This window comes from Mus caroli, chromosome 11, assembly GCF_900094665.2.
Source record: "Mus caroli chromosome 11, CAROLI_EIJ_v1.1, whole genome shotgun sequence".
Lineage (NCBI taxonomy): Eukaryota > Metazoa > Chordata > Mammalia > Rodentia > Muridae > Mus > Mus caroli.
Window position 1 is genome coordinate 82,665,362 of NC_034580.1, and position 14,954 is coordinate 82,680,315.

Below are 14,954 nucleotides of genomic sequence, written 5' to 3' on the forward strand. Positions count from 1 at the left end.
AGGCGCGGCCAGGGATGGCACGGGGCGTCTGTGCGTCAGTCGCCGTGACTAAGATGTGGGTGCGTCCGGAGCAGTGCGTCGCCGTGTGGAGCGTGAAGTTAAGACTATACTTTCAGGGATCATTTCTATAGTTCGTTACTAGAGAAGTTTCTCTGACTGTGTAGAGCACCCGAAACCACGAGGACGAGACGTAGCGTCCCCTCCTGAGCGTGAAGCCGGCTCTAGGTGCTGCTTGGTTGTAGCTGCCTCTTGCCATTGATGATCGTTCTTCTCTCCTTCGGGAGGGTGAGAGGGAGGGAACGCAGTCTGAGTGGGTTCCGTTTTGTTTTACATGTCTGCAAAAGCCAGAAAGTTTATTCTCTTTGTTTTTTAAGGTTGTCTTAGTGTCTTGTACTTTGGTGTGCACCTTTGAGCATTTTGGTGCTTTAGACTATGTGCTCATGCCATTATCCTTTCACTCTAATTTTGTTAAACTGTTTTATTAATTAGTATAATGTAAACCTTGCTGTTCCTTTTATTAGCTTGTATGTTTATTAAAGTGGTTTTGTTTTTGTTTTTTATTTTCTTTTAGCTTTTTCCGAGACAGGGTTTCTCTTTAACCCTGGTTGTCTTCGAACTCAGCAGTCCTCCAGACTCTGCCACCCAACTGTTGGGATTAAAGGCATAGGCCACAACTGCCTTGAAATTTTCAGGAGACCACATTTTTCTGGTAGTTTTTTTTTTTTTTAAAGTTTCATTTTTTGCTTTGGTTGTCCAGGAACTCACCGAGGATCGCATCCCTCGAAGGTCTGGCTTGGGTGTTTTATATGTGCACATAACTATTGAAAAGTAAATTACTTGGAGAGCTGTTAGTTGGTCACTCATCCTTTGACAATTTGCATAAGTGTTATAATCATGTTCCACCACACTGAACAATTTTTAGTGAAAGTTACATGCAAAATACAAAGGGTTTTGACATGAATAGAAATGCAGGTTCAGGTTATATATACACCTTGACAGGCTTGTTTTCATTCGCTGTCATGTTATGCAAAGTAATTATGTACATTACGACATTGCTATATTCATAAACTAGGGCTGGGGATTTGGCAGAAAGTTGTGACATAACAGAAACCGTGTGTGGTGGTCCCCTACATCCTAGCACTTGAAAAATAGAAGCTGAAGGATTGGGATTTCAAAGTCCTCCTCATCTACACATAATGAGTTCACGGTGGCCTAGGCTTTTTAAAAGTCAGTATAGGCTGCTCTGCTCTCAGTCGTAGAGCACTTGCCCATCATGAAGACCACCTCTGGGTTCAAAAGTCTCAGTACAAAAAGAAAAAAGAAAAGAAAGAAAGGCCGGGTGAGGTTTCACACGCCTTTAATCCCAGCACTCAGGAGACAGAGGCAGGCGGATTTCTGAGTTCGAGGCCAGCCTGGTCTACAAAGTGAGTTCCAGGACAGCCAGCAGGGCTATACAGAGAAGCCCTGTCTCCAAAAACCAAAAACCAAACAAACAAACAAACCGACCAAAACTAAGAAACTAAAAACATTACTTAAAGGCATATGAAATCCCAACATTAAAGAAGAGGGTCACTTGAATCCAAGTATTCAGGACTAGCCTCGGCAATGTAATAAATGAATATCTAGCCAAACTCTGTATATAAAGTTCTGGCTTATTATAGAGCATTTGCCTGGTGCTTTCAGAGCCTTTAGTTTCCATCCCCAGTAGTGTAATAAAGAAAGTTTGGTAGGGCTGGAGAGATGGCTTAGTGGTTAAGAGCACTGACTGCTCTTCTGAAGGTCCTGAGTTCAAATCCCAGCAACCACATGGTGGCTCACAACCACCCATAATGAGATCTGATGCCCTCTTCTGGTGCGTCTGAAGACAACTACAGTGTACTTAGATGTAATAATAAAATCTTAAAAAACAGAAAGAAAGTAAGTTTGGAAAGGAGGATCACCAGTATAAACCCACTTGGGCTGCACAGGGAGACCCTGCAGCAATTGCTCAGTGACTTATGTTACATTCACCTGGTGATGCTAAAAATTAAAAGTGGGGCCTGGAGGCTCAGCAGGTAAGAGCACTGACTTCTCTTCCAGAGGTCCTGAGTTCAAATCCCAGCAACCACATAGTGGTTCACAACCATCTGTAATGAGATCGGATGCCCTCTTCTGGTGTGTCTGAAGACAGCTACAGTGTATAATGTATAATAAATCTTTTAAAAAAATTAAAAGTGATACAGTCTAACATTTAAAAACCCCAAGTATGGCCCTGGCAAGATGGTTCAGTGAGTAAAGGTGCTTCGTGGGAAGCTTGGCAAGCAGAGTTCATTCCCTGGGTCCCAAATGATTAACTCCTGGGAGCTGTCCTCTGACCTCCACATACTCACTGTTGCACGTGGGGTTTTTTGGTTTTGTTTCCTTGACAAACCTCAAAGCCAAATTTATATTAAATTGGAAAAATTCCGGAGGCATCACTTTTTTTTTTTGTTTGTTTTTTTGAGACTGGGTTTTTCTGTGTAGCCCTGGCTGTCCTGGAATTCATTTTGTAGACCAGGCTGACCTCGAACACAGAAATCCGCCTGCCTCTGCCTCTCAAGTGCTGGGATTAAAGGTGTGCACCACTACCGCCCGGCGAGGCATCACTTGTTAAGAATACTGTTAATCTTTATATCTACTTTCATTGACTATAAGGGTGAAATCCTAGCTAGGATAATATGGCCAAGAAATAAAGAGAAAGGATACAGTTAATAAAGGAAGATGTCAGATCATCTCTATTTGCAGATGATATGATGTCCTACCTGAAATGAACCATGAGAAAATTTTTAGATCTGATACACACTTTGAGCCCAGTAGCAGGGTACAGAATCACTCTACAAATAGGCACCTGATGCAGTCTTGTTATGTCGTCAAACAAGTCGGCTCTCAAGTCAGCCTCCAAGTGGGGGTTACAGACTTGTGTCACCACACTTAGTATTCAGTAGTTTTTCTGTATGCTCAGTAATGACCTTTTGGTAAAACATACCTCAACACTTGTTATCTCAGCACTTGGGGAGTAGAGGCTGAGTAGAGGTCATCTTAAACCAGATACCAAGCTGAAGACCACCAACCGGCAACACATGAGACTCCCTCTCAAGTCCACAGAGGGTCAGGAAAGCCAAAGCCTTGTGATGATTGATCTTAGTTGATTGTGTGATTGTATCTGATACCAGGTAAGAGAGACACTTCTGGTTGTTCTGTGGGGATACTTTCTGGAATGATTAAATGGGGTGGGGGAAGACCCTGTTTATGAATGAGCTTGGCCTTTCCTGGTGGCCTAGATATAATGCAGTTTGAGGGAAAAACAGTGATGCTGTCTTTGCTCATGTGGATGCATGCACCGACCCTATTCCCGTTTGTTGTTCTTGCCATCCTTGGACATCAGAACATAGCTTCTTCAGCTTTTCAAGTGGAACAAAGACCGGCATCTTTCCAGGATTCCTCCAGGACTTGTCTGTGGACTGAGCCACTACCCATTTCTCAGCCTTTCAACCATACAGATACCCAGCCTGTGCTTCATTGCTGTGAAGAAACACCATGCCCATGGCAACTCTTATAAAGGACATTTAATTGGGGCTGACTTACAGTCCAGAGGTCAGTTCATTATTACCGTGGTGGGGAACACGAGAGCCCGAAGGCAGACACGGTGCTAGAGAAGGAGCTGAGAGCTCTACATCCTGATCTGAAGGCAGCTAAAGGGCTCTGTCAACACTGGCAAAGCTTGAGTTTTATATAAGACCTTTCAAAGCCCGCCTCAACAGTGGCTTACTTCCTCAAACAAGGCCACACCTACTGCAATGAAGAAGCCACACCCCCTAATAGTGCCACTCCCTATGGGCCAAACATTCAAACACTATGGAGTCCATATCTATTCTAACCACTACATTCCATGTAAGCCAATCTCATATGCTTCTTTTATAATAAGGGTTCATTCTGTTTGTTTTGATGATTAACAGGACCCTGATTAACACACAATCCAAAACAGAAAGCTCAAAGTGGGACTTGATTTTAAATCATAATTTTAGTCTAACAAAAAGCATGTATGATACTGGCACAAAAACAAATAACATAGAGGTTGGAGAGATGGCTCAGCGGCGATTAAGAACACTGACTGCTCTTCCAAAGGTCGTCAGTTCAAATCCCAGCAATCACATGGTGGCTCACAACATCATAATGAGATCTGACACCCTCTTCTGGAGTGTCTGAAGACAGCTACAGTGTACTTATGTATAATAAACAAATCTTTTTTGTTTGTTTGTTTGTTTTGTTTTTACAAATATTTTTTAAATTAATTAATTTATTTATTAATTTGGTTTTTTGAGACAGGGTTTCTCTGTGTAGCCCTGGCTATCCTGGAACACACTCTGTAGACCAGGCTGGCCTCAAACTCAGAAATCCGCCTGTCTCTGCCTCCCAAGCGCTGGGATTAAAGGCATGCACCACCACTGCCGGCATAATAAATAAATCTTTTTAAAAAATACTTGTTTATTATATATATATATATATGAGTACACTATAGTTGTCTTCAGATACACCAAAAGAGGGCATCAGGCATCAGATCTCAATGCAGATGGCTGTGAGCCACTATGTGGTTGGTGGGATTTGAACTTATGACCTCCAGAAGAGCAGTCAGTGCTCTTAACCACCGAGCCATCTCACCAGCCCATAATACATAAATCTTAAAAAAACAAAAAAACAAGCCGGGCGTGGTGGCGCACGCCTTTAATCCCAGCACTCGGGAGGCAGAGGCAGGCGGATTTCTGAGTTCGAGGCCAGCCTGGTCTACAAAGTGAGCTCCAGGACAGCCAGAGCTAAAAAGAGAAACCCTGTCTCAAAAAACCAAAAAAAAAAAAAAAAAAAAAAAAAAAAAAAAAAACCAAAAAAAAAAAACCCAAAAAACAAAAAAACAGACAAACAGATAAGCCAGCGGAATAGAGGACATGGAAATTAATTAACATGTCCACAGAGCTACTGGTACTTTTTAAAAAATGCATAGGAGAAAAGACAGCCTCTTCAAAAATCTGCCACTGGGGAAACCGGGTATCCATATGTAGAAGAATTTATTAGAACTCTCTCTCATTCTGCCCCAAAATTAATTTAAAATGGACCAAAGATCTTAATTCAAGGCTGAGACTTGTAGAAGAAAAGCTAGGTGTGGTGGCTCTTTATCTGCACTCTCTATCAGAGCACTTGGGAAGTAGTGGAAGGGAGGTTCAGGGTTTAAGGACATACTTGAATATAATAGCAAATATGAAGACAATCTGGGTTACATGAGACCTTGTCTCAACAAACAAAAACGAAAGGGAAATAACCTAAAGTTAGAGCATAGCAAGGACTTGCTGGAAAACACCTCAGTAGCTTAGGAAAACCAAGAATTGGCAACATGGCAGACCTTTGTATGGTGCCAGCAAGGACCCTGAAAACACATCCACTGCTTTGAGAGCTGCCTTTGGGGGCCTATGGTGGAGTCCCCACTCCTGCAGGGACTGAAACACAGAAGCTCTAACAGCAGCTGTGGGCATCGAGGGCTTTGGGTGTGGATGGTTTGGCCACTGGTCCAGAGAGTGCCCTACTGGTGATGAACGGGGTTATAAAGTAAGAAGCTGTGACAGGGGTGGTTTACTTTGGATAGAGGTTTCAGTTTGTTTTTTCATCTCTACCAGACATCTGCGGGGCTATGGGTGAAGGAGAAGGAGGGGAGTGGGAGAGAGAGCCTGCATCCCACCAGAGTTCCGGTGCTCTGGGCGGGCAGACGCGGGAGGACTGCCAGATGCTTTCCACGTGGCCCCGGGTGCACATCTGGCTGTGTGAGGCGACTGACCCCACGTGGTGGGGGATGGACAAGGGGCAGCCACCGGTACCAGGTTCTCAGTTTCCAGCATCCCACACTGGATACAGTGCTGCAGAGAAGCTGAGAACAGAATAGGGGCCCCAGGGCGGCACTCAACCCCAGAGATACAGGAAGAGGGCAGGGGTGGGTGGTGGGTGGCACTGGGTGGTTTCCGTGCAGGCGAGTGTCTTTAGTTCGGGCCTTGATGAACAGAGACAGTCTATGGTTTTAGAGCTTTATTGTAGAAAGGCAGGGGGAAAGAGAGAAGAGAGAAGAGAGGGAGGGAGGGAGGGAGGGAGAGAGAGAGAGAGAGAGAGAGAGAGAGAGAGAGAGAGAGAGAGAGAGAGAGCATGGCCAAGAGGAGAGAAGGAAGAGAGAAAGAGAGTTAGAGAGTAAGAAAGATGAAGGCTTAGAGAGAGAGGTAAAAGCTTAGGGAGCAAGTTGGGGGGCAAACAGCCCCTCTTATAGGGGGCTTGTTATCTTGCTGTTGCTGGGTAACTGTGGGGAGGAGTCTAGCCAGAAGGCCAGAAGCTTGGGACATTGTCTACATGACTGCTAGCCATGAGCCTCTCCTGTGGGGGTTGTGGGGGCTGTGCGGGTGGTAATTTCGACAGAAGCCAGGGGTCCAGGAGACATGGTCGATCGCCTACTGTCCCATGTAGGTGAAAATTACCACCCATCAGGTCCTACCGGGGATTCAAGACCTCAGCTTGACTGGAGACTAGACTGTCTGTGCATAGCCCATTGCCCCACAGACATCTATTATTACTGGTAAGCTTGGTAATCTTGCCAAGATCTGTGATATCTAGGAGGATGTCTGCTACTTTTGGTAAAGGTGTCGGGCCAGCGGCTCACATGTCTGGGTTCTAGTCTGGAAAGGCATCTTGGAATCTGGAAGAGAAGAGGGGGGCTAGGCGGATCGAGAGAGAGAGAGAGAGAGAGAGAGAGAGAGAGAGATGAAACCAAGACAGTCATTCTGATCAAGGTTCAATTTTAATGTCAGTAAACATGCTTTATGAAGAAGAGGGGTGGCCCATCCCTAGCCATGCAAAGTTTCTTTGAAGTAGATAGGTCAGCCTTTTAGTGGGAACTCTCGAAGATCGAAGTTTGGCTAACTCCGGAAAATTCTTGGAAGAGAACCGGTTCAGCCTCAGGCAGGTTGGGCCTCAGGCAGGTAGTGGCACATCAAAGGAGCAGCACAGCAGGTGGCTCCACTTAAACTTCAAATGGTCACAGCCAGCCTTGCTAGGTTGGAAGGAGATAACATGCAAGGAACAAGATTAGGTCTGCTACAGTCCTGGCAAGGCAGACCATCTTGCTGTGACCATGACCACTCAGATGAACAGTTCTGTTCTTGTGGTAAATTTGGACACATTCAGAAAGACTGCACCGAAGTGAAGTACTGTCTGGGCGGTGAAACTGGTCACATATTCATCTATTTCAGTAAAACAACTGCTTCAGTGGGTCAGGGAGTCGTGAACAAGGGCTGGTGAGATGGCTCAGCAGGTAAGAGCACTGAATGTTCTTCCAAAGATCCTGAGTTCAAATCCCAGCAACCACATGGTGGCTCACAGCCATCCATAACCAGATCTGACTCCCTCTTCTGGAGTGTCAAAAGACAGCTACAATGTACTTACATATAATAAGTAAATAAATCTTTTAAAAAAGTTACATATTAAAAAAAGAATGCATAGTACAGCCCTTTGTTGCCCTCCCTTTTCTGGTTGAGGGTCATAGAATTTTCTCTGAATCCTCTTCCCTGGGCAAAGGTTGGTAGAGAGAGGCTGTTCACAGGCCAGTGAGCTTTACATGTACTGTGACAGGAGGAAAGAGAGGAGTGATTTTGCATTTAGCTATCCTCCCCCCCCCCCAAAAAAAAAAGATTTAGTTTGGTAGAGGTGTTATGTATAAAGAACACCCTTTCTGTGCCACTGGTGAGTTAGAGATTAAAATAATGGGATCACTAAAGACCAGTACGCCCTTCTGGGTCTGAGTGCGTTCCCATGTAGGAGATAAAATTCCATATATAACTGTAATTTTTAGCATGATGGTGACCTTGTAGTAGCTGTTAAATAGCACTGAGCGACATCGGCATCAGGCCCTCCTATATCATAAAGCTGAGTGGGACTAAACAAGCTGAAAAGACAGACATTGATGGCTGTGCTAGGGAAATGGGGATAAAAGCCTAACACAGGTGCTGATGCTGGATATACAGACGGCAATGGCAAAGATGGACCGCACGTTTGTTTCAAAGACAAATTCTAAAACCCAAAGTAAACATTAATGCTCAAAGTTAACATAGTTTGGAGCTATCCAGGAATTGCAGAGAAATGTATTTTCACAGAAATCAAGGTTTTTTTGTACACTATATCACTTTGACAACTATGTTTTATTTGTGGAAATAAGTTTGTTCCTTTTGTTTTTGTGTTTGTTTTTAGTACAGAGTTTCTCTGTGTAGCCTCAGCTGTCCTGGAACCCTGTCTGTAGTCCAGGCTGTCCTGGAACCCACAGATATCCACTTGTGTCTGCCTCCTCCGTGCCGAGATTAAAGACATGTCCGTCACTGCCTGGCTGTGGTGATACATTTTTAAAAGTCAGCAGGAAAAGGCAACAGAAATCCTAGAAATAGAAAAAAAAGTAATTTAAAATCATTCCAATAAAGCTGGAGGAGGAAAGGGGGGAATTGGCAACCTGGATGGAAGGAAATGAAAAGGTTCTGTCTGTATGTTTGTGTGGTTTCTGATTCCCTGGAACTGATGTTAAATTGTAAGCTGTCATGAGTGCTAGAAATGGAACGCGGGTCTTCTGGGGGAGCAGCCAGTGCTCTTAATTGCTGAGCCATCTCTCCCACCCCCAAATTTTATGTATTTTAGAATGTCATAAATAAACTTTGTATGTATGAATTTCAATCTGGAGATTTTTGGGTGGTTTTTACCATGGGTTTCACTTGTAGCTAACTAAATCTGGCTTGGGAAAAAGCAGTTGCCTCAATCTCCACAGTGTTCCGACAGGTGCAGTTTCAGATGTCTTTGGTCACGGGACAGAATTTATTAAATAGAGCGTGCAGTCCTGGAATGGCAATTTTCCCCACGTGATTTTTTCGTTTCTTCCTCGCGGAAGGCTTGATCCAGTAATCCAAACTGGCGCGCGCCTGAGAACTTGCTTGCGGCTTCGCGAAGCTTTCGGCCGCATGGAGGAAGCGCAGTCGCGGGCGGGCGACAGGGAGGCGAGTGGCAGCCAGTGACCCATCGCAGGCGGAAGTGGGACGGGGCAAGTGGGACTGTGATCCGATTGGCTGTTCGGCGACCGTATGCTAATCGCGGTGACAGTCTGCGTGGTGTAGGGAAACGGTAGCGACTCAAAATGCCCCGTGGACAGGGTCTGGAGAGGTTTCTGTCTGTCAGAGCCGGTGTCCCCGCGTGGGCAGACGCGGTGTGAGATAGAGGCGCGGCCAGGGATGGCACGGGGCGTCTGTGCGTCAGTCGCCGTGACTAAGATGTGGGTGCGTCCGGAGCAGTGCGTCGCCGTGTGGAGCGTGAAGTTAAGACTATACTTTCAGGGATCATTTCTATAGTTCGTTACTAGAGAAGTTTCTCTGACTGTGTAGAGCACCCGAAACCACGAGGACGAGACGTAGCGTCCCCTCCTGAGCGTGAAGCCGGCTCTAGGTGCTGCTTGGTTGCAGCTGCCTCTTGCCATTGATGATCGTTCTTCTCTCCTTCGGGAGGGTGAGAGGGAGGGAACGCAGTCTGAGTGGACTCGGTTTTATTTTACATGTCTGCAAAAGTTAGAAAGTTTGTCTCTTAAGAGACATGGTGGATGTCTTTGAGCATTTTGGTTCTTTAGACTGACTATGTGCTCATGCCATTCTCTTTTCACTCTTATTTTGCTAGGCTGCTATGGACTGGTATATCCTAAATCTTGTATATTAAATGAAGTGGCTTTTTTTTTTTTTTCTTTTATCTTTTTCCAAGACAGGGTTTCTCTGTTTAACCCTGGTTGCCTTCGAACTCAGCAGTCCTCCACATTATGTCACCCAAGTGTTGGGATTAAAGGCATGAGCCACAACTGCTGGTCTTGAAATTTTCAGGAGACCACACTTTTCTGGTAACCTTTAAAAAAAAAAAATTTAAAGCACGCTTTTATTTATCCTAAAATGTAGAATAGTGCATCTTGTATTCATATGATCTCTGTCTGTGCATGTGTTTGTATCTTATGTTTAAGCTTTCCTCAAAATCTACTTTTTTAACTGTTCTTGGCAAGAAAGACCCTGAGTATTTACCATGTTCCTGAAACATCCCATAAAGAAGGGTTTTCTAGGTACTATCTTGTGCTTTTACAAATATGTATTATAGGATTTTTTATGTTATTCTATCCATGTTTCTATTAAGTTTTTGCTGAGTAGTCATCTAGGATTTTATGTACTTTTCTTTTACTATGGTGAGAATAAGATATGCCACTACTTTCCTATAAATTGATGAGAAAGCCAACAGGTCGCTGATTAAATGGAAAGTGTTGAAGCTAGACATGAAGACCTCTAAGCCACCCTGTCTTCAGGTTCAGTTTTCAGCACACTCACAACAAAAACTCAATACACTTATAAACCCAGTGCTCGAGAGGCAAACAGAGGTTGGGGAATCTGATTTCAAGGCCAGCCTTGGCAAGCCTAGTGAGTCTCAGTTCCAGCATGGCTGCATAGTGAAATAAAAGAAACATGAAAATTCAGCTCTGCCTCAAAAAGGTCAAAAATTGTATTTTGTGTATTTGTGGGATGATACACTTGCCACAGCTAAAGTGTGAAAGTCAGAGGACAACTGGCAGGAGTTGATTCTGTCTTAAGTGGGTAAGGATGGTTTGAACTCAATTTGTCAGGTTTGGTTGTTGATGCCTTTGTCAGATGAACCACCTTGCAGTCACAAGGGTTTTTGTTCTGTTTCATTTTGTAATTTATGTGAATGAAAGCTAGGCGGTGGTGGCGCAATCTGGTGGTATAGCCCAGGTGATCTCCAAGTTTAAGGCCAGCTTGGTTTAGAGTTCGTTCCAGGACAGACAGGGCTACCAAGAGAAACCTTGTTTTGAAAAACCAAAGGGCGGGGATGGGGGGTGGGGGGGAGGTAAATGTGTGCTTCACCTGCCAGTTTTCAGGTTTCCGGTGGACTGAAAGGTGCCTAAAGCACATGTCAAAAGATGGATTTAATTTCCTGGAACTAGTACTGCAGGTTGGTGGATGCTGGGAATGGAACCTGGGTACTCTGCAAGAGCCATAACCAGAAATCCTAGGCACAACCAGAAAAATATTGAAAAGTGATTTGTTTGGTTTTGTTTATTTAAATGCAGTTTTGCCATGAATTGCTTGGTTAGCCTGGAACTCAATCTGCAGACCAGGCTAGTTTATAAATGTGTGATGATCCTCCTGCCTATGGACGTTTTTTTCTTCCAGTTTATGGTGGTGTAGCCCTTAGTACTAGTTATTTTGTAGGATGAGGCAGGAGAACCTTAAACTCAGGCCAGCCTGGACATACAGATGTTTGCCTTTTTTTTTTTTTTAATGCTCGCTTTATTTTATGCATATGAAATCTTATCTGCATGCATGTCTGGCACTGTGTTGATAGAGTGCCATAGGAGGCCAGAGAAGGTCAATGGATCCCTTGGAACTGGAGTTAAAAAGGGTTTTGACTAGCTGGGCGTGGTGGCGCACGCCTTTAATCCTAGCACTTGGGAGGCAGAGGCAGGTGGATTTCTGAGTTCGAGGCCAGCCTGGACTACAGAGTGAGTTCCAGGACAGCCAGGGCTACACAGAGAAACCCTGTCTCGAACCCCCCCCCCCAAAACAAAACAAAACCAAAAAAACAAAACAAAAACAACAACAACAAAAAAAACCAACCAAACAAACAAACAAAAAGAGCAGCAAAAAGGGTTGTGACTGACTGTATGGGTTCTGGGAAGCAAACCCCAACCTTGTGAAAACACATCCAATGTTGTTAACCCACAGAGTCATCTCTTCAATGCCCATAGAGCACTTATCTTAAATCAGCAAATGAGGTAAATAACAGAAGAGGTAGGGATTTCTCCCTATGTAGTGTACTGACACAGGCCTGTAATTCCAGCACTTGGGGGTGGATTAGGAGTTTCAGGTTGGGTTGGACTGAGACCCTGTTTCAAAAGTGAAAAGCACACAGAACTGCAGAGATGCCTTAGTAGTTAAGAGGGTGAGTTAAGAGTTTGGTTCCTAGCTCACAGCCTCCTGTAACTTGAGCTCTTGATGTCCCCTTCTGGCCTTTTTATATACCACACACATACATAAAACACAAAACCAAAAATTCCGCCCAGTATAAATTTGACCAGTTCCATCGCAGGATGAAGCTGATGTTCACACTGATCTGCTTTTGTTTTCCAGGAGTCTGTGTTGATGCAGTTAACACTCGGGGCCAGTCAGCGCTCTTTGTTGCAGCATTACTGGGCCATGTGAAATTAGTGGATGTTCTGGTGGATTATGGATCAGATCCAAATCAGTAAGTACAATAATATCAATCTCTAGAAAACAGAATGCTTTAAAAAATCATTTTTCTTGAGTCAGAGGCTTACTCTACATCCCCTGCTGTATGCAAGGCACCGTTTAGCCCAGGCTGTCCTTGAACACACATCGAACCTCTTCTCAACCTTCAGAGTCCTGGGATTGCAGATGTCAGCCACTGTGTACATTTTACTTCCAAGTGTGCTAGCATATGTGTGTATAGGTTAGAGGATATGTTGGGAGAGCGGATTCTCTTCTACCATGGTGGACCTGGGAATGGGATGTCAAACTCAGGTGGTCAGGCTTAGCAGCAAGCACTTTTACCTGCTCAGGCATCTCTCTGGCCTGTCTGTCTATACACAGGGTCTGACAGAGCTAAGGCTGCCTTTGAATTTCTGATCTTCCTGTCTCTACTTCCCAAGTTTTGTGATTATAGCCATTTGTTACCACTCTTTGCTTTTTTTTCTTTCCCAGAAGATTATATGCAATTTCTTAGCTTTATCAGATTTTACTAAGTTCTTTTTTTTTGGGTTTTCAAGACAGGGTTTCTCTCTGTAGCCCTGGCTGTCCTGGAACTCATTCTGTAGACCAGACTGGCTTCGAACTCAGAAATCCATCCGCCTGTTTTTGCCTCCTGAGTGCTGGGATTAAAGGCGTGCGCCACCATGCCTGGCTCAGATTTTACTAAATTCTTAGAACTAGTTATAATTAAGTTTTAATTAAATATTTTATAAAAATGCCTTCCATGTTAAAATATTATTGCTATTTTCAGATTTTTCTCCTTTCTCCCTCCCACTGTCCCTCTCTCCCTCCTTCCTTCCTCCTTTCTCCCTCCCTGACCCCTCATGTACTGGAATTTGCCATGTCACTAAGATCTGCTGGCCCTTACCTCCAAGTGCTGGGATTAATGGTGTGTGCTACCATAGCCAGCTCATTTTCAAAGTCCTTAAGCTTTGTAAGATGACACTGCTGTTGCAGCTTTTAAAAAACTTATGGAGAAACAGTTTTTTTTTTCCCTTTCTTTCTAGTTTTTTGTTTGTTTTCTGAAGCAGGGTCTCACTGTGTATCCCTTGGAGCTTGCCATGTAAACCAAATTGGCCTTGAACTCACAGAGATCTGCCTGTCTCTGTTGCTAGAGTGTTGGGATTAAAAGCATGTACCACTATGCCTGGCCAAATCTCTTTTTAATTTAGAGGGTTGAACCTAGGACTCTAATCCTTGAGCTCCACTTCTATTGCTTTTCAAAAATACTAAAAAAATAACCTTTATTAATTTTTATCAAAAATAGTTATCTCCCTATCTTGAAATGTTTTAATAAAATTGATTTCCTGAGACAATACGATTTATAGGAAATCATTATGTGACTCATTACTAATTACTATCACTGTTGGCCCATTCCTATTCCCTGGGTTATAATTTATATTATGTATTCTGATTGCTTAAACAGGTCAGAATACCCACAAACATGTAGTTGATACCAATTTTTCAGAAAGGCTAATTTTTGCCTGAGTTTTATAGCTTGGAATGAAAATAATCTCAGTTTAGTACTTGATAGAGATTTTACTATGGAAGAGCAGCAGTGTAATGAGTTGGTGGCATGTGACTCTCGTCATGGATTCCTTGTCTCTCTCTAGGTAGTAACACTTTCTCCCCTCAGCCATATGTCCTGACCGGGAAGAAAGCAAGCACTTTCACAGTTCTTGTAGCAGTACCAGGACAACCAGGCCCACCCAAAGATAGCCTGTGTGGAGAGGGGGAGGAGGACAGCCAGGCCCACCCAAAGATAGCCTGTGTGGAGGAGTGGGGGGAGGAGGGGGAGGAGGGGGGAGAAGAAGAAAAGAAAGAAAAAAAATTTTTTTTTTCCAAGACAGGGTTTCTCTGTATAGCCCTGGCTGTCCTGGAACTCACTTTGTAGACCAGGCTGGCCTCGAACTAAGAAATCCTCCTGTCTCTGCCTCCCAAGTGCTGGGATTAATGGTGGGCGCCATCACTGCCCGGCTCTTGATGCCATTTTTGTGCCATTTGTGGGACTGGTTGTGTGTGGTGTGGTTCTTGGACTTGGCCATGTCTGCACGGTAACCCATGGCTCCCGCAGCACCTGGGACCTGAAAAGACAGGATTAAAGCTTCTAAGTGATTACAGTCCCAAGGCCAAAATACTAAAAAGAATTTTAGTAGAAGAAAAACAGCTTGGGCTGGAGAGATGGCTCACTGGTTAAGAGCACTGATTGCTCTTCCAGAGGTCCTGAGTTCAATTCCCAGCCACCCCATGGTGGCTCACAGCTATCTGTGATGGGATCCGATGCTCTTTTCTGGTGTGTCTGAAGTCAGCTACAGTGTACTCATAAATAATAAATAAATCTTAAAAAAAGAAAAACAGCTCATGAAAATTTGCTTCTAATATTGCTGAACTAAACAAAATTTAGAATAAAACAAGGTAGAGATTTTTCCCTTTTAACCATTAAAGTAATAAAGAGAATTTATCATGTAAACAATCATATGCTTTTTTTTTTTTTTTTTTTTTTTGAGACAGGGTTCTCTCTTTATAGCCCTGGTTATCCTGAAACTCTGGGTAGACCAGGCCGGCCTTGAG

General features: G+C 43.9%; 1 protein-coding gene and 2 non-coding genes across 6 annotated transcripts in view; all 3 read left to right on the forward strand.

Annotated features, from left to right (window-relative positions):
• Tex14 (testis expressed 14, intercellular bridge forming factor) overlaps positions 1–14,954 on the forward strand; it is a 159,484-nt gene that overhangs the window by 55,924 nt on the left and 88,606 nt on the right. For all 4 annotated transcript variants that reach the window (XM_021177802.1, XM_021177801.1, XM_021177803.1 and 1 more), the window contains exon 3: positions 12,246–12,360. In XM_021177802.1, coding sequence (XP_021033461.1) covers positions 12,246–12,360 — 115 coding nt within the window. The remainder of the gene's footprint in view (positions 1–12,245; positions 12,361–14,954) is intronic.
• Positions 101–315, forward strand: LOC115032749. The gene has a single exon (XR_003838352.1). It is a non-coding gene; the product is annotated as a small nucleolar RNA U3 (small nucleolar RNA).
• Positions 9,392–9,606, forward strand: LOC115032748. The gene has a single exon (XR_003838351.1). It is a non-coding gene; the product is annotated as a small nucleolar RNA U3 (small nucleolar RNA).